The sequence below is a fragment of the Lepisma saccharinum genome, chromosome 23 (assembly GCF_977018435.1).
Source record: "Lepisma saccharinum chromosome 23, izLepSacc3.1, whole genome shotgun sequence".
Lineage (NCBI taxonomy): Eukaryota > Metazoa > Arthropoda > Insecta > Zygentoma > Lepismatidae > Lepisma > Lepisma saccharinum.
This window is the reverse complement of record NC_139251.1, coordinates 27568118-27587988: the sequence shown is the minus strand read 5'-3', so window position 1 is coordinate 27587988 and position 19871 is coordinate 27568118. Positions and strand designations below refer to the sequence as shown.

Below are 19871 nucleotides of genomic sequence, written 5' to 3'. Positions count from 1 at the left end.
TAGACCCCTCATTTTTGTTATTTCCCTTTTAGCCTTTTTACTACTTCTTAACCTACGTTTTGACATTTCTTCCCATCCCCAAGGAAGAAAACTGGTACAGATGAACAGTTTTTCAGGCATGTGTCCGTTTTTATTCAAGATTGAACACTTGTCTCTTGTATTTTTGATTTTTACGTAGCCAACATGTTGCTCAAGAATAAAATTATCAAGATTGAATTTTACGAAATTTTTAAGAGCCTACTGCAACAGTTATTCAAGTTAAAAATGTTAATGTGTGACATCAGTTGTGCTCTTTCTCATGCTTTTTTCACTTTCCTTCCTCCAGAGAACGAAGACTGGAAAAGAAGAACAGCAATGTGGCAAAGGGACTTCTGAAGCCAATCTGTGATCTACCTCACGAGCACTGCTGTGGTGACAAGTGCGTTAATCTTGCCTTAACGCACCCCATGCTGCTTGAGACGTGGCGGAAGCAAGCGGGCATTAGCCAGAGATCAGCAAGGTGTGTTCTTAGTGAAATGCTCACTCCCTCTGGAGGGTCCAAAGCCAATTGCTACAAGTTCATTCAGATGGTAACAGGTAAGAAACTTGCATGATTTCTCTTTGAATCTAACATCGTATTGGGTGTTTAGCTAGTGCTAGACCACTAAGTTGCATAATTTTTATGCAAAAAATTGGTGGTACTTTATTTTTGTTTTATTGCGTAAACTTGAGCATTGTAATGTTCATAATCATGTGGACCATTCTTCTTTTATGCCAGCGTTCTTCTTAATGTTAGCATAACCATAATTGTGTATTCAAATAACACAACCTAATTTATGCTGAGTTGATACAACTTACAACCTATATTATCGATTCCCACTGACACCCGATACTGATGCTTGAAAATTATAATAATTCAAAGTTGTTCAACATACTGATTAATAGTATTATTGTATGAGTATTCCACTCCAATTATAAGCCTCAATTTACCAGTTTTGCTTTTAAAAACTCAGAAATTACATGAGAGTAACAACAATACCTTTTTTCTAATCACAAAATACAGCCTTTACACAATATTGGTACAAAATCAATGGAAACTTTGGATTTTACATAACTTCCAGGATAATCAGATGCTGTGAAAGATTTGCATGCAAATGCCAGCCCCTGTGGTGGAGTGGTTAGCACATCACGCTACAACGTCAGGGGTCCCAGCCTGCATATCATCACTCATCCACATCTTTGCAAATTAGCCAAAAATGGCACAAAAAGCAAAGTAAAATATATCAAATCAAGTCAAAAATTACATGCGTTTTTGCAGACCTTTGCACACAATCAAATCACTGGAAAGAAATATCGGCCTGTATTGGTAAATAAAATCCACCCGATACTTTCCAATGTCCGATGTTGGTATCAGCTGATACTGATAAATCAGCATCAGTATCGGCTCAGCCCTAATCTAAATTCTATGTAAATACGTTGTAGAATTGTTCCATGTTTCCACGTGGCTCTTGTTCTTGCAAGTGATCAATTTCAAAGGTCTACTGCCTTCATTAACATTTGAACAAGCATGTTAGAGGATGTCGCATATTGTCCCATCATTTCCAAATGGTAGAAATCAAAACTCACAGTAAACAATATAGTGACATGACATTACATCCATTCAAAGGCAGCCAGTGGCAGTGGGAAGTGCTATGTACAAATATGCAAAACTTTTTCATTACATGGTAACTTTTCTATGCCATTCTGTTAAGTTTTCCTGCAAAATAACAATACCGAGCCTTTATTTATGAAGTTATCTGAAAGAAGCTTTTCTGCACTCAAAATTGATAGCTTTTTTTAAAAAAAAAATTTGCATACTTCATAGGATATCTAGATGCAGGAACCACAAGCAGGTTCACTCTCATTATCTAACCTAGATCAGCAATAGGCACAGGTATTTTGCCTAATTATGTTATCAAAGGTTGTGGTAAATTACTAGTACCGGTTCTTGCCAGTGTTCAATAAATAATTGGAGTCTGGAACATTTCCTAGTAATTGGAAAACAGCTATTATCTCTCCAGTACCCAAAGATAGACGAGTAGACTCATCGACAAATTACAGACCAATTTCTATCTTAGATCGTTTCTAAAGAATATTTGAAAGTATTATACATAAGTACCTTTATTTTAATATTTAGTGCTTCCTAGATGAAAATCAACATGGTTTTGTTAATGATAAATCAGTTACAACTAATTTAGCACATCTGACCAGGATGTCTACCAGTCTGGAAAACCTGGAAAAGTCAGGGAAATTTACTATTTTTCTGGAAAAATTTGTATTTTTGTTTCTGGGCCATACCAAAGCTAGTAACTTGCTACTGGTATTTCAAGAAGGTGTAAAAGGTATCAATTTGAAAAACATAGTGCAAATATCCATCAATGGACCAGCAGTTAACTGGAAATTTCTCACCTTTTTCAAGGAAAACATGGCTATTAATGAGCCAGAAAGTACAACATTGCTGGAAATAGGAAGCTGCATACTTCATGTTCTTCATGGTGCTTTTTAAGAGCAGTGTACATTTTATTTAAAAATGTTCCAGCTTGGAGAGCAGATTTCACAAGAATTACAGGATCAAAAGTTTTTCCAAAATAGTTTTGTTCAATTCGGTGGTTAGATAATGGAAGTGTGGTGAAAAAAGCACAGTACCTTTTACCATTTCTGAAAACTGGCAGAGTTTCTGATACCAAGGAACAACCAAGGTGTGGAAGATTTAAAACTATTACGTCACAAGTGAGCAATCCTCTTACCAGTCAGGCTAGCTTTCTTTCAGACTATTGCAGCTGATATAGAAACATTTCTTGTCAGGTTTCAGTCTGATTCACCAATGGTGCCTTTCCTTTATGAATATTTGCTCAAGCTACTGAAATCCCTTATGCCCAGGTTTATAAAGAAGTCCATTCTGCTTGAAGCTGTAAGTTCTGAAGATCTTTTGAAACTAAATCTACCTATCCAGAATGTGTGTGTTCTCCAAAAGAAGTTGACATTGAATTTGCAACCCAAGCAGTATTTAGATCTGTGAAACTATCTGGCGTTCAGGTGTTACATTTCCATGAAGATTATTTTCCTGTAGTTTACGGTTATTACAAGCATAAGAAAACAGTTTTTCTTTGTGACGTTTCAGGAGAACACACGCTCCTTTCATCAGACATTTATTTTCATTTTGACTAAAGATACAGTTATAAAAAGATGGTGGCTTACTCCATTTGTGAAAAAAGAAAACTCCATACTGGATCTATGTTACCATTTTCATTATTTAATTTATTCCAGTGTTCTTCTGCAATGAACGAAGCTTCCCAGACATTCAACTCTGTGTTTCCCGTTAATCTTCCATGAAGATTGTCTGAAAATATTACAATGTTTGTGTAAGAAGATATGTATGAGATCATCATTGAAATATAGGCTCACATATGGTGCAGATGTCTCTCTCCAGCCAGAGGGCTGCATATCGGTCAGAATCGCTTACTAGGCTTGCCTGGCTGGTCGGGCGGGCGAGTAAAACTATGTACCTGGGTTTTGACCCGTCAAGCATCGAAAGCCCACGGGTAACTGGAAGGCCTTGCAAGACGACGCTCGCTTATCTTCAGCGAACGCTCATTCAGGTTTTGCATAGTCTCCAGATACATGAGTTACGTAGTCACCGTTGCCAACTTTTAGATTCTAAACTGTTCTAGGAGCACTTAAAATGTTGATCACTTTTATCAATTTTAAATTGCAGACATTTATTCCTTGGTAGAAAACATTTGTATCACTCAAACCCAGTGGCGGTGATTGGGTTCCAAAACTAAGGGGCCAAGGTGCAAAAGTCAGGGGGGGGGGCAAGGACAGTTTAATTTCCCTTGATACATGAGGTTAGCGTAGTGCAAAAGTTTCAAAAAGTTGGGGGGGAGGGTCAACTGCACTTTCTCGGCCCCGCCCCTAATTACCGCCACTGCTGACACCTGTAAAGGAGTACGAACCAAGTTTCGCAAAAAGTGCCATCGTAAATATTTTGGAACTTTGTGTGACTGGTGGTTGTTCTACATTATACTTTTTTTTTGGGGAGGGTTCTCCCCTATGGCGCAGTGGTAGTGTCGTCGCCTTGTAATCAAGGGGTACCAGGTTGGATACCCGGTGGAAGCACATGGTGGTTCGGATCCCACTTTAAACTATAGTCCAGTCCCGATTAGCCTTATTGTGCATAAATTGACCAAATAAATGAATCAACCAATCAAACAGATTTTCTCTCAGGTGTAATTTTGCCAATTCAATATCCGAATTAGTTGCTCAAGATCCCCCCCGTCCTGAACACTAAGGCACGATGGTCCATAAAATGGAACATGAAATCAGTATTTGCATTGTAAAAGGTTTTTGAATATTGTCATCTCTTTCAACAAATTGTCGTTCGCTCATGTTGTTGTAACACCAGTTAGCCTTGCTTCCATGATATGAAAAACTGAATATGCTGACCAACGCAGAAATTTATTTTATTTTAAAACATAAACTAAACATAACGTTTCAACCTTCTAGCAAGGTTTTCTTCAGACTCTGTACCCAGTACAAAAAAAAATGTTGTTGCTAGTTATCTAGTTCTACAGACCGCATTGATAGTAATACGATGCAAAATATAATTATTGGTAGCTTGTATCTTCATACGAGTGCAAATAGCAGGCAATGCTACTTACACATTCCAACAAATGAACAACGTAAAAATGAAACCGAGAGGAGATTTACGATTTCAAGACCAGAAAAGTGACATAAAATGAACAAGACACACAAACCAATTTGAAGACCTTCGAAACAAATTTGGAAATATGTGGTAGTTGGTTTGACTTAATAATGAAACTAATTTGAGAAGTTACAAAAATCTTAGGTACATTGGCGTAGCAACATATCGCGAGGTCCTGGGCGAGATTAGAATGCAAGGCTCCATCCGTTCTTTAAGTTTGAAATACCAATGTGAATCGATATACATTCATGAAGGAAACGTCAGCAAATTTTTATATTTATATAATAGCCTATAATAATAATTAATTTCTGACGAAAATTATATTTAATAGTACGCGACAGAGACATTTACACTTGGCAGAGCTACATTAACACGCTGCTGGAATTTTCATTAACCAAGGCAATAGTAATAGTATGCTTTTTTAAGATGTTCTTTATACAGTAAAACAACTGAAATATCCTTAAATAAGAACCTTTAAATATAACATATATTATGTAATGAGTCGTTCTTTGTTTCCTCATTTCAAAATTGGTAGGATGTAAATGTCACAAACCATGGCTTAAGTAGAAAATATCGAAGGATGCACATAAAATGTCTGTGCTTGATAGAGCGGGGTAAGGGGCTGCGCTAAACCACAATCCTGTCTAGGGGACCAAAGTATTTACCTCCAAGGTCTCCGACACAATCGGTTTCAACATCAACAAATCTTAAAACGATAGTCATTTGCACCATAAGTGTGAAATCTTTGGTGTAATCAATTGATACCGCTAATTTGACTTTTTTTAATTAGCAATTTTGCCTTTGTTGAACATTAATTGTACCAGTTTACTTTAAATTTAAGGTCTTAGATGATAATAATAATTGTGAATCTCATTTTGTTGTTACGTCTTAATGTTCTTGTAATATTAAATATTTGACACAGTGGCGTAACAAAATCGTAAAGTACACGTCTGCAAGAAACAAATTTGTGTCCCTCAAGTACAGTCAGATTCTTCCAGGAAATGTATGTAATTACTTAGAATGGCTGGTTGTGGCTACACTTACATTAATAATTATACAAATCGATGCTCTACCTCTGAATTTTCACATATTACAACATATCTTTCTTTGACATGTATTCCAAAGAAGAAAATACAAATACTTACTTACGCCTCTGATTTGATGTATTCATTGAAATTATAATGTTAAACTAGAATATAAAGCCAGATAAAAAAGGTTTTAATTTATTGCCCACAAAAATTAAGCCTTCTCTATGTATCTCACTTCCATTTATTATGTTTTTCGTATCAACCTCATGAAATGCTAGGCCCCTACATGTGCGAGGCCCAGGATGGTCGCCCACTTCACCCGCCCCTTGCTGCGCCAATGGTTATACAACCTCAAGGCACCTGCGCCTAGCAGAAATTCAAATATTTCCATACGTAGTGAAATATAATGGCCGTTGGCAACACTGACAGCAGTGCTCGCGTCTAGTTGCAAGAACTACATCGAGTCTCACGGGTCTTCTTAAGACCCGGGTAATAGAAAAGCCTGGCAGGCATCGATGCCTGTGCAAAACTGTGATGTGAAGCTCGCTTGCACAATGTCGAATACCTGGGCTTGACGTGCATGTTGCATATTATTGTAGGCGCGCCTCCTCGCAGACAGGTTTTTTCCGGGTCTTGTGCAGCTCTCTATCTCCACCATCTGTTTTGGATGGAAAAGTAGGTGAAGACTAAGTAAATGTGGTATTGCAAGTCCTATTTAAAAAGTGCCATTTTTCTGGCCCTGCTGCAGATGATGTAAAATGGTTCTATACTGGCTTATGTAGTAATGACAGTGAGATTGCAAGAATGAAAAATTTTGACATTGCTGTAGATAGACTGGATCAGATATGGATGACAGTTCTTGAAGACTGTAACAACAGTGCCTTTATACGGTTTGTCCAGAAGATTTCTTTCACATGGAAATGCTTCTGTTGAGCGCAGTTTCTCTGTAAATAAGCAACGCCTTGTGGATAATCTTTAGGAGGACTCACTTATTGCCCAACAATGTATACATGATGAAATTGTAACTTATGGAGGGGTTGAATAAGTCCCTATAACAAAATCTTTAATCCATGCATCAGGGAATGCAAATCAAAAGTGGAAGGAAGCCCTGAAAAGGAAGCATGATACAACAGAAACTCAGAAGACTCATTTAGAAGAGAGGAAAAGAAGTATTGCAGAACTGAAAGAACTGAGTACAAAGAAAGCTAAATTCCTCAAGAGATCTGCAAAGGAAATCCAAGAAGTTGATGAAAAGATGATAGCATTAAAGAAGAAAATAGCGTAGTTGTGTTTTTCGAGTAATGTCTTCTTTTGAAATTTGCACATGTTAATGAATGCCAATTCTATATGTTAGAAAAACATTTCAAGTATTCAAATTGTGCATTTATTTTAAAGGAAGAAAACTATTGTACAAAATTACATTCAGCTTATAAACATATAGGTATATTCTTTTTCTTATGACTACTGAATTGTTATGGAAATAAATAAATTAAGTCCAAAGACGAAGGTGGTGCCAAGAGCACAAGAATTGGACACAGCAGCAATGGGAACATGTGATATGGTCAGACGAATCGTCTTTCACATTATTTCAGACCACAGGACGTGTTTATGTGTGGAGAACTCCTGCGGAAGCATTTGATATTGACTGCTTAGTGCCTACCGTGAAACATGGTGGGGGGTCTGTGATGGTTTGGGGGGCTATATCTTGGAATGGTGTTGGTCCACTTGTCGTCCTGCTTGGGAGAATCAACGCAGAGAAGTACTGCACCATCCTGGGTGACCACCTCCATCCCATGGTTCAGACTTTGTTTCCCGATGCATGCCCCATCTTCCAAGATGATAACGCCCCTATTCACACTGCTAGGTGGGTTGATGCATGGTTTGATGAGCACAGTAATGAGGTAGAACATCTCATCTGGTGTCCACAGTCCCCCGATCTTAACATCATTGAGCCTTTGTGGGGTATTTTGGAGGCCAAAGTGCGTAATCGGTTTCCACCTCCAATGACACTTTCGGAACTTGAGACTGTTTTGTGCAAGGAGTGGCTACGTATTCCAGTTCACACTGTACAGGACCTTTATTTGTCTATCCCACGTAGGATACAAGCTGTCATTCAGGCAAGGGGGGAGGGCCAACCCCCTACTAATACAAGTTTTCTGCAATTGCATTTTGTCCATTACCTGTACAGGTACAAGAGAATAAAGTATGCTTTGTGGTGAAAAGGTTAATCTGATTATGATACAGTTTTCGGTTTTAAACTTGAGTGTGACAAAGTGTGAATTTTCATCTAAGTGCTCTGATTTTCTTACATATATTACCTTGACTGGGTGCCAAAGCTTTGGGGTTGGGGCAAGGACAGTTATTTTTTTCTTGGTAGATAAGAGACCATACTGGAGGGACAAAAAGTAGGGGGCAATCCCCCCACACACACTCCCCCAATCGCTGCTACTGTACATACATGTTCATGTACATTAATTGCCCTAATGGCTTGGTCTGGAAAATTTTTGTTCTTGGTCTGGAAAACCTGGAAAAGTCAGGGAATTTTCTTTTCACAAAATAGTAGACACCCTGCTGACTATTTGTATCTCTAATTGTAATGTTATTCAAACTAAATGTTATAACAATAATAGAGTTTGTAACCATTATTTGGAACTAAGTGGAATTGCACTAAGGGTAATACTCAACTCTTAGAGTGTGTACTGAAAACACTAGTTAGATATATTTATTTTCAATTTAAGCTATTTCGTTTTTAGTATGACTATGAAAATATATTACCCAGATTGAATCTCAGGTCATTCGTATATAGGGGAAGTAATATTGAATCCAACTTTATAGATAATATTTTGAATAGTAAAATATCATGGCCCAATATTCTTAAGAAATTGGACCTAAAAACCCCGGCAACAGTGATGCGTAAGGGTAATGGGAGGAAGTCATTTTTACATGATTTAGTAACTCAGTATAATGTTACCAAGAACGGCTGAATGTATACATGTTTTGTTTGGATTCTTTTGTATTTAAAATATGTCTTAGGGATTGGATTATATTATGTCACTGTTATCTTTTTATATCTTTCTTCTTGTCAAACATTTGTATTTTATTGTTATGTTCATTTTCTCCTTTACTTAGTGATATTTGCTTGTTAGTCTGTGTGTAAAAGTGCTGTACTTTGGAACTTTCTGTATACCGCACTATAAATACTGTTTGAGATAAATAATTATCATCATGTAAATATGAGATAAACACAATAGAATTTATTCGTTATTTTACCAGGATGCTGCTTCACAACCATTTGTTCTGTTAATGAGTACATGAAGAAAACTCGTGGGGTGCGGGAACCGCCTGAGCATGGGTTGAAGAAGTGGTGGAGAGATCATCCCCGCAAGCAGAAAACTGACAATAACAAAAGAAAAGGTACGTGGAAGCTCAGGTTTTCTGACACACCTAGACTATTTCTTGTTACATACGTGAAATTTAGAAATTTCGCACTTCCGTGGTTAAATCCTATTAATTTTGAAGATCCACCGTATTTATTCACAAAAGTATGGCATCTGAAGCGGATATGGTACCGTGTCACTGCTTTGTTTGTGTGACCAGGATACACACGCCAGCACCGCCAAACAGGAGAAATTGCAACTACCGCTGCCCGGGACCAAACAAGGCAGTGACGTGGTACAATCTCCGCTTCAGACGCCGTACTTTTTTGTGAATGAAGACAGTGGATCTTCGACATTAATAGAATTGAACAACATTAAATTGTACAACACGGAAGTGCGAAATTTCTAAATTTCACGTAAGTAATTTTAAACCACGTTTACCGCATCCATCATGAATAATTCTTGTTGGTTGGATATGTGAAAGATCCTCCAAACTCCTTAGGAATGAAGATGCTTTCATTTTTTAAGGTTAAAAGGTGTATATGTCCCCTGTGCAATGTTGTGTGCCATAGAGGCACATAGGGGATGGAGGGGTAGAACCGTATACATCCTCAAAATCTGCCATGTTGGAGGTGATTGCTCCATCTGCCTTTACTCACCAGGCTGCCTCCCAATGGCAGTGGTAATGCTGTAGCCTTGTAATCAAACGGTCTCACTGTGAATTTTGACCCATTAATTAGAGATTGGGTAAACCCTAGAGCCACTATAGGCATTGATATTGTTGGAAAATTCCCAATGTAGGTCAACAAGCACTTGAATTGGACGAGAGCTCCTACATAGTGGAATGCACTATTAACTGAACCACTGTGGCTGTGTTTACATATAAATATAAATATTGTCATGTAAAAACCTTGAACCCCCTCTTCTGGACCTTTGGTCAATCGAAGCCATTTTGAAATTTCCTCTTATTTCGAAAAAAATGCTATAATATAATAATATAATTCTGAAAAATTTCATCTGCCTAGAATTCCTTCGAGAGCAGTGAAAGGAATTTTTATAGGGATGGGACCGATTAATCGGTACTCTATCGGTATCGGCCGATATAGGCATATCGGTGTATCGGTTTATCGGTAAAATTACCGATTATTTTACCGATCCGATATATCGATAAATAGCTGATAGTTTAGTGCAAAATTCTGCCATTTTTGTTGTAATTTTTATGGATAATCTCCATGCCCTACTTTTTTAAAAAGTAAATGTCTAAATATGCAATTTCTCTTGCACTGCAGTTACTTTGAAACACACATTTTTTTAAGGTCAATGAACCTTTCAGGTTCTTCCGAGACCATTTCTAATTTTATATCGGATCGGTAGAATATCGGTTATCGGTATCGGTAAATTTTATATCGGTACTTTATCGGTATCGGCCAAAATTTCATATCGTCCCATCCCTAAATTTTTATGTGGTTAGCTTTTGCTGCTGTTTAGATATTTGCGATAGTTTAATATGCTTACATAGCTACTGCGAATGTATAGACAACAGCAAAAGCAAACCTCATGAAGATTCATGTGAGTGCTGTAGATGGAATTCTATTCAGATGTAATTTTTCAGACTTTAGAATAGCATAACAGTTTTTCAAAAGGAGGAGTAGTTCCGAAAATGGGATCAGCAAAGCCTTAAACACCTAGGTGGGATCAAGGAATTTTCACGAATGCCAAAGATTGGACACCTTTGTGGGAAATCGTCAGTTAAAGTAATACTGCCATAAAGAGCTGGTGCTAACGATTGCACCAATTTGAACAAATACAGTCAACTCTCGATACAACGACCTTTCACAGTTCCCGGGAAAAGGGTCGTTATTTTGAAGGGGTCGTTATTGGAATTTACACCAATTTTCAGCTTAAACGGTGCTCAAACAGACACAAAGATTTCTAGGAGACAGTAACACCATTTATCCTGGTAGTTATACAACCTGTTATGCACAGGATGCATGTTGTGAGAAGGAAAATAGAACATGGAAATGTTTTCACAAAAAAGGATTTAAAATAATGTTACTTTCAATTGTGCATAGTCATTGCTCTTCCAGGAAATTCTTACAATTCTAGTTCGTGAGAAACCCGTTTGCACTGAGACCTATGGAAAGGAAAACAATCTCTCGCTTATTGCAAGCGGAACTCGACACCAGTCACACTGGCGCCAGCATTGTCTGTTACAAGATTAACTGGTAAGATAAGATCTCTCTGGAGAAACAACACAACCTTTCTATGCACCAGAAAAAAGAAAGGCAGGGCTGTAAATTTTTGTGTCTATTTTTAGATCAGACCCACTTGCGAGCCGTAGAGCGCTCGTGAAGGGAATGAGTGTGAATAAAACGAGTGCAAAAAATGTATTTTTCGGCCGATTTCCTTCAATTTTTCAATTTTTTTCCAAATTTTTCATGGTTCCCAGGGAAAGGTTTGTTACTTCGAGAGGGTCGTTATATCCGGAGTCGTAGAATCGAGAGTTTACTGTACCTCAATTGCATGCACAATTTTTCACAACGATTCATATTCTTTTAACCAAAAGAATTAAATGATGTTCCATTTAACATTTCTATGAAAAAATAAACTTGTGCTAGTTGTGCACAAATGATTCACAAACAATTGACAATAGTTTGAATCAAATCCTTATTTGCAGGGAATATAGGGTAACATACATAACCTGGTTAATTTAAAGCATTTGAATTATTTTATTTTTGTACGAGTATATGACCTGTTTATCTGTGTATGTGCATGAAATTTTAGAATAAATAATATTGTTTGAATTAGTGTAATTCTCTGTATGTAATCTAAGGCCACTAAACTAAGTTCCTCGCATATCTTAGCACTGTTGTATTCAGAACTGATATAATGTAAGATCATAGGTGTAAATTGGTGGGGTCAAGAGGGGCACTCCTCCCCTTTTCAAGTTTATTAACATTTACAAGTTAATGCTATTTTGTTAACCTCCTGGGACCTAAGGAAGAAAGAAATATAGAGTAATCTTTATGATTCCTGAAATGTAGCAGCTGTGTAGCAAACTAGTCCTGGATGCCATGCATAAGATGATGGCTCGTTATAGTCTATCCTTCTTTTCGAAAAATGCAAAAACAAACTCTGTCGGGAAACATTTTCAGAGTAGCCAGAAATCACTCAGCAGCTGATAGTTTTGAACAAATATCGATTTTTAAAGTAATTTAACAGTTAAACTAACATCCTGCATACAAGCTTGACAGAAAATTTATTTTCAGTCGGTGGTAAAACAAGCTTCTGCGTTGTTTATTAACACTTCTGGCTTCCTTGTCCTTTGGCATTTTGAAACACACGATATCTCCACAGATAACCACCTCATTGACTCCTACAGAGTTTTCAGGTGGAGAACGGTAGGGTTGGGTTTACGTCATTTTGTCCAAGTTAAGTCACCAACAAGTTACCCTGATTAAGGGACATTTGGAATTTTCAAAGATCTTGACATCCATTGCGACCCTCAAATCTGTCTAATATCAAATTACATTCAGTACAAAACAAGCAAAGGCTTACCTTCTTCAATGTAGGGAAAGTCAAAGGCATGCAAATAAAGCTGAAGTAATAAAAAAAAATACAGAATAGGCACTTATAGGCATAATTAAGCCAAATAGGCATTTATAGGCACTATAAAAATGTGTTTTCGGACTAGAAACACCATGTAAGAAACTTAAAACACTTAAGCCTATGTTTTACTACAAGGGAATGAAAAAAGGCAATTAGGCAAAAATCCGCACCCTAGTAATAAGTGACTTTGGTAGCATTCTGTATCTCAATTAGAGATCCATAGTTTTATTATGTGTAATGACTAATGTTATTGTTGATGTTGATTCTTTGTTATTATATACTCTACAAAGGTTTGGAAATATTCTTGGGCCAGTCAAAAAGTTAGTTGCACAACATGAAAGAAATATCGTATAGAATATAGAGGACAGTTCTTGTATTTACATGAAAGTATACTACCAAAACTACATTCCTACATAATTCTCAATTATGTTCAAACATTTGTTATAGTGTGACACAAGTTTCTCTCTATCTTGTTCAGTGAATTCCCGTCCAGCTTTCGATAACCATTCTTGCATCACAGTTTTAACTTCCTCATCGGAATGATATTGCTGATTTGCAAGTTCTTCTTTCATAGATCCAAGATATGAAAATCAGGGGTGTGAGGTCTGGACTATGAATCAGTTAGTTCATTAACATGTTCAAAATTGTCCCACATCATTGCAGTTGACTGCCTTCCTTGCTGGTAGTTGTCCTCAATATCCATACGCCCATTCTCGAACAACGCACACCATTGTGTGATCACCCGAGACGAAATTGCTTTATCAGCGTACACTTCATGCTATTGGCGATGAATCTCAGTAGTGTTACAGCCTTTTCACCACTGATAACGTCCGGTCCATAGCAGCCATAATGTAATCGTTATTTCACCTTTTCAAGGGAACTGTAAGCAGTGTTCCCAGCAAAGTTCATCAACATGTCTCTTTCCGGGAAATTGTTATGAGCAAGTGCAACTTATTTTTTGACCGATCCTTGCATATATTGCACCTATCGTATCGCTAAGCTCTAACATAAACACTTGCATGCATTTTAGTTTCTAATTTATTCTTTTGTTTTTGGTAGAAAGTACAGACGAAAGTGAAGGATCAAGTGAGAAAGATAGTGCTTCAGAAAACATGGACTCTGTGATCAATATTCCAACACAAGAGGAACTTCAAAACTTAAGTCCTGAAGAAGCAACTATTCAGGTTGAGTATCATTACGGAATGTATTCTTCAATTTGTATAAATTCTTTTCATTATCTCTTTCCATATATGTTTGTACAGTCACGGACACTTCTGGGTTGTAATGATTTAATTGAAAGTCAATGGTGTTGTTACAACCCAGAAGTGTCCATTTCTAATTTTATATATGTTATTGGTATTGGTAAATTTTATATCGGTACTTTATCGGTATCGGCCAAAATTTCATATCAGCCTATCCCTAATTTATTGTATTTTATTTACCAATACTGGCCGATACTTTCCCGGCATTTCAGTCTGTCATGAGCTCCACGATACTTTCGTGGAGTCTAATTATCCTGAAATTATACAAAGTTCGACAATTCCATTAATTTCTCAACAATAGTGTGTGAATAAATGTACAGTGATTACGTTATTGGTATTTTAATATCCTGAAGTAATTCTTAAATATTTTGAAGCAAAACTGTGTTAAATTGATGCTTCTAATTGGGAGGAACACTCAACGCCCTAATATTAAACAGTATTTTGAACAACTTTTAATTGTTACAATTTTCAAGCATCCAGTATAAGTGGAAATTGGTAAGAGTATATGTAACAGTGTATTTATTGGATGTTAATAGGAACACACCAGGTCCGTAAACCAGGATTTTATATCGGGGGGCTCATCCCCTGTCAGCAGAGGCGTCGCCAGAAATATTTGTAGAGGGGGCAAGCCATTAATATATCTTGAATAGTAGGAATAATAATGAATAATAATTATTACCACAATTATTTGTCATTTTACAATAATAACTATTATAAGTTATTAAAAATAAACCAATTTTAATCCAAATTTATTGTTGTTGTTATAATTATATAAATGGAGGGACATTGCTACTCGATCCACCATGTGAGAATTATTTTTCTTACATTTTGTACAGTTCGTGTACTGAAGTTCATATTTATTGTATTTTGTTTTTAAATTTTACACATTGCGTTAAAAAAGGAAAAGACTTTAGACATTAGGGTCAAATTTTACTCATAAAGTTTATATTGTGACCTCTCACAAAGAAAACTATCAATTTTGGAAGTTGTGGATCAATTTATTGTTTGGATTGGATTAAATTAAAATTCAATAAATGAATATAAAAATATAGGCAGGTTGCTCTATTATACACTAAACGTTTTTTTCTCTAATGTTTAATCTTGCTACGGAAGTAAAATTAATCACCTCTATACACTATTTAAATTAGATATTTGTAGGATTTGGGAGGGGTTTCAGCCCCATTAGCCCTCCCCCTGGCTACGTGCCAGGAACACACATACACACACACCGCCATTGGTATGGGTATCAGTTGAAAGTGGTCTTGGCTCAATTCTACTTTTCTCTGAAGAAAAACAAGAAAATGACAATATATTTTGTAATTCGATGACACATTTTAGTACTGTAGACCCCACCATAAAATGTACTCCAAGTGTTGACTAGTTAATCTGTGGTGGAAGAGGAACTTTTTAAGTTCTTTAGTACCTGAAACTAAGTTCTACTGTATTTCAGGGTGGCTACTCATCGAGAATTCCTTGAATTCTGGGAATTATGCATGAATTTGTCTCCATAGACATGACAATTTCAACTTTTATTAATCCAAATCTCATTGAATTTAGACATTTATTAATGCCCTGAGGAAGTTTTTCACAGATTAGCTTTTACTTTTTTATCAGGAAGGAAGAGAAAGCTGCATGGAGAATAAAGCAGAATTCTCTGCATCCGTTTGCATCCTTAGTGTCCTATGCAGAACAATTTATGTGACAGATGGAAGATTATTGCAAGATATCTTCAAGTTGATTAGCTAAATTTGAGTTTGAAATTTCTTTTGCAATTAACAATTTTTCGTAGATTAATTAATATACATCTTAAATTAAAAATTATATATATGTATACACACACACACATATGCTGGCGTTTAATTGAATTGACTTTGAATTTTTGAATAAATTGGAATCGCACAGATCCTTTAAATTGTTTATATATTTTTGTGGGTGGTGAGAGGCGGTAATACATAACGTTGAAATAGAGAAAAGATCTCCTTGTACTCTTGAATTTTTGGAAAGTTCACCGTGAAAACTGGGCATTATACTTTAATTTTATCATGGTCCTAGAGCAGCCACCCTATATTTCTCTCTTTAATGTTGTAATCCCGTCTTACCAGGGATCTGAGGTCACAGGGATGCTTCAATTACACATTTAGGTAGAGCTTAAATATACTTGTGAGTTGAACCTGCTCAGACTAAGAGGAAGAAGATATGGAAGATTGAATTTAAGGTTATTTACGCTTGTTCATACCTGGTAGGTGAATGATGTTCTTGTCCAGATGCTTCTTGCAGACCGAATTGTGACTGATGTCAAGGTTCGATACTGTGACCCTTGACTCACTATTCCGAGCAATCCCGCATGAATGGCTGCAGGCTTATGCAGCCATAAACTTCGTTCTCCGTCGTTTGTAGTTTAGTTCGTTGTAATGTGTACTAGTAAAATTAGAGAAATGACAGCGAGCTCGGGGGCGAGCTTCCTTTTATAACCTTTTGCTTTGAAAGGTTATTACACCTTTCGAACACGCTGGATCATGTTAGATCCACGTATTTGCCTCTCAGTCAATGCTTCGAGGAAGTTACGAAGTTTGCGCATTCTTGAGATTGCTCGCTGGTCGGACAATTCCAGTAAATAAACAAGCATAAAATAATCTCTTGACGAGGTTTTCTCATATTTTTAATCACCATATCTCTACATTAAATAGGTGTTTAAATGGTAATTCATAAGTTCTTCAACAATGAATGAAAGAAACTTGAACCTTATATTAGATGCTTTTCAGTTGCAGGTCCAGAGACGGCAGCTCATTCAGATGCAGAAGCTGTTGAACAAACAACAGATGCAGATTACGCAGCAGCAGCAAATTATAGAGCAGCATATTTTGCAGCAACCTTCAAACAATGCTGCGAACAACACACATCTGCAGCAAACCATTCAACACCTGTTGCAGGTAATGTATTAGCATGTACAAATTTATTTACATTGTCATTACAGTGAAACCCAGATTTTACATTTTCCCCTAATTGTGGTAGAGGTATTAATCTCTCCCTCTCTCTCTTCTTTGTTGCTTCTTTTCAAAATGACAGAGCTTTTAGCCCAGGTGAAATTTATACATTGTGCTGCACAATAATGAGTGTTAAGGAAAGAAGAAAATCAAAATTTAATAGGGATGGGACCGATTAATCGGTACTCTATCAGTATCAGCCGATATATGCATATCGTGTAACGTATATCTTGAGGTTGTGCCTGGATTGGAAAACGTGTAATAAGGTCCGTATATAACTCCCCTCCAAGGCATAGTACAAAGTCTTGTGGGTAGAAGTAACGAACGTCGGGTTTAACGTTCACTTCTATATCTCTCGCAAGAGATATCAGATTATGCAGTGCTTCTAAGAATAGTATGGAATTAACGTGAATAGCAACACTCAAATGCATCAACATACAATAGGTAAACAGCTGTAAAAGAAACACTATTATTAATTATAATACAGTATTCAATCTTGGTTTACCTCCATCATCCTAATACTCGTCGAGAGAGGATATCTGAAATTAGGAATTCATATCAAGGAAACAATACCGTTTTCAAATTTAACAATAACAACCATTTTATTCACCTAATTCATCTCCGTCTCATTGTACATGTGAACATAACAAATCATGTACTAATTAGTTTCTTGGTTGCACCATTCATCTATCATAGCTGGTGCAATGCACATAAAACATCAACTCGTCTCTAAATGTTCAAGATTTACTTAAATTAGTTTAATCATGATTAACATAATTGAAAGTGCATAAGCACGCTTAACATTTGCACCTGAGCAACAATTAATGATTCTCTTTGGTTCGATAATTATATCACAATACAACAGTTTCGAGTGGTATCGAATCCACTACCTTCATGTAATACATTAGTAACTCATTCATAATTCGCAATTTCTTATCTCTAGCCTTCAGATAATAGACACACTACGTAAGGAAATATAGATAATGCAAAATTTACGTGCATGCGTAAGGAAAGGTGAGGTGAACAAGCTCTTTTCAAATCTAATTCATCGCCGCGAACAGTTGTGTGTAATTTGGTTTCATCAAGCATTTAAAGCCACGACTATCATCCATTTATCAACGATTGTTAATTTAAAGATTCTTTAATAACTTAGTTTTGCACTTAAAACATCGTGACGTCGCTCACTTGCTTCATCAAAATCCTCGTAGCATTAAAGATTGTTCTATCCAATTTATGCAGTCAAATACTTCAAACATTTGCGCACATACAATTGTACAAACAGTGTTGATGATTTGTGAAGTTCAACACAAAGCTAAATTCGTCAAAACTTTCCTACATCCTTGTACGGATACATTACGTGCACACAAGCACCACTTGATTCTGTTCATTTACGAAATTTAATGTTCACTATTCTTTAATTTATAATTGCCCAACTTTATATTCAAGGTACGTAACAGACTTATAATACACGAGGTTTTACTGTAGGCACAATGGGCTAACACACGTCGTAATTAATTGTCGACACAAAATGTTCATTCAACCAGAGAAGCACTGATGGAGGCAAACTACGTATTTCAAACCATGTAAAAATAGTACTTACATAATTTACTAACGTATCACTTCATCCGGTCCAAATACGATACCTCGCACGAATATCTACTAACTTCCCTTTTCTCTCCTTGCATTGCCTTAGCCTCGTTTCAATATGCAAGTAACAGCATGCTTCGTGGATCGTAAGAACATAAAGTAAAACGTGGTGTCTCAGTGATCACTGTTCCTGTCAACTGACATGACTTCCTCTCGTCAAAAGCAAGGCCTCAACTGTAACTGCGTACGTACAAAAACTGTTAATCGCAGCAAAATACAAATGCTACCACATAGCGATGAATGACGTAAGCGCAACAAGGTATGAAGCAAGTAAGGTAGCACTCTTTTTTTCTCTCGAGCGAAGTGGAGGAACCATGTGACGTAATTTACTAGCAGATTGACTCGATAAATTCGTCACAATCGGTGTATCAGTTTATTGGTAAAGATACCAATTATTTTACTGATCTGATATATCAATAAATATCTGATAAATTAGTCCAAAATTCTGCCATTTTGTTGTAATTTTTATGGATAATCTCCATGCTCTACTTTCTAAAAAAGTAAATATCTAAATATGCAACTTTTTTTGCACTGCAGTCACCTTGAAACAATTTATTAAGAAGGTCAATGAACCTTTCAGGTTCTACAAGGACCATTTCTAATTTTATATCGGATCGGTAGAATATTGGTTATCGGTATCGGTAAATTTTATATCGCTACTTTATCGGTATCAGCCAAAATTTCATATTGGCCCATCCCTAAAATTTAACAAAGAAAATGGTATTCAGCATGCCCCTGTGGACAGGGCCGGATTAAGACGAAATTGGGCCTGATGCACTTACATACTATGATTAACATATATATATTTTGCTCTTCTACTTTTAACGTTTTTCTTGTTTTTTGTTTTTTTTTATTATTATTTTTGTGATTATGATAATGTACCATGAAATGATTATGAGAGGTGCGCTAGTGCTGCTTACTTATATTGCTGTTTTTCGAGCCTTAGCAAGTGCAAATTCTTTGATCGTGTCAGTGAAGTCAAGGCTGTGCAGCAGCTCATGCTCATAAGCGCCAGCATGCGTAACCTTTCCTGCTCCATTGAAGACTACAGCTCTCCTTTGACTATTCCCAACTTTGAGAAGTTCCGTTGGCCGGAGGCATTGGACACCATCATGTACAGATAGATGTGCAACGCAATCTCGATGTTTGGAAATGTCTGAGAAAGATTCAACGATTACAGAAGCCTGTACATGGTAAGCTCTGCTGATTCGTTCACAGTCACCGGTTTCTGAGTGCACATA

At 36.7% G+C, this 19871-nt stretch overlaps 1 protein-coding gene across 1 annotated transcript in view; it reads left to right on the top strand.

Moving 5' to 3' along the window:
• Nucleotides 1–19871, top strand: part of LOC146005411 (uncharacterized) — a 106670-nt gene that overhangs the window by 22885 nt on the left and 63914 nt on the right. The window contains exons 8-11 of the mRNA XM_083144650.1: nucleotides 326–576; nucleotides 9025–9165; nucleotides 13797–13921; nucleotides 16762–16929. Of these exons, the coding sequence (XP_083000776.1) occupies nucleotides 326–576; nucleotides 9025–9165; nucleotides 13797–13921; nucleotides 16762–16929 (685 nt within the window). The remainder of the gene's footprint in view (nucleotides 1–325; nucleotides 577–9024; nucleotides 9166–13796; nucleotides 13922–16761; nucleotides 16930–19871) is intronic.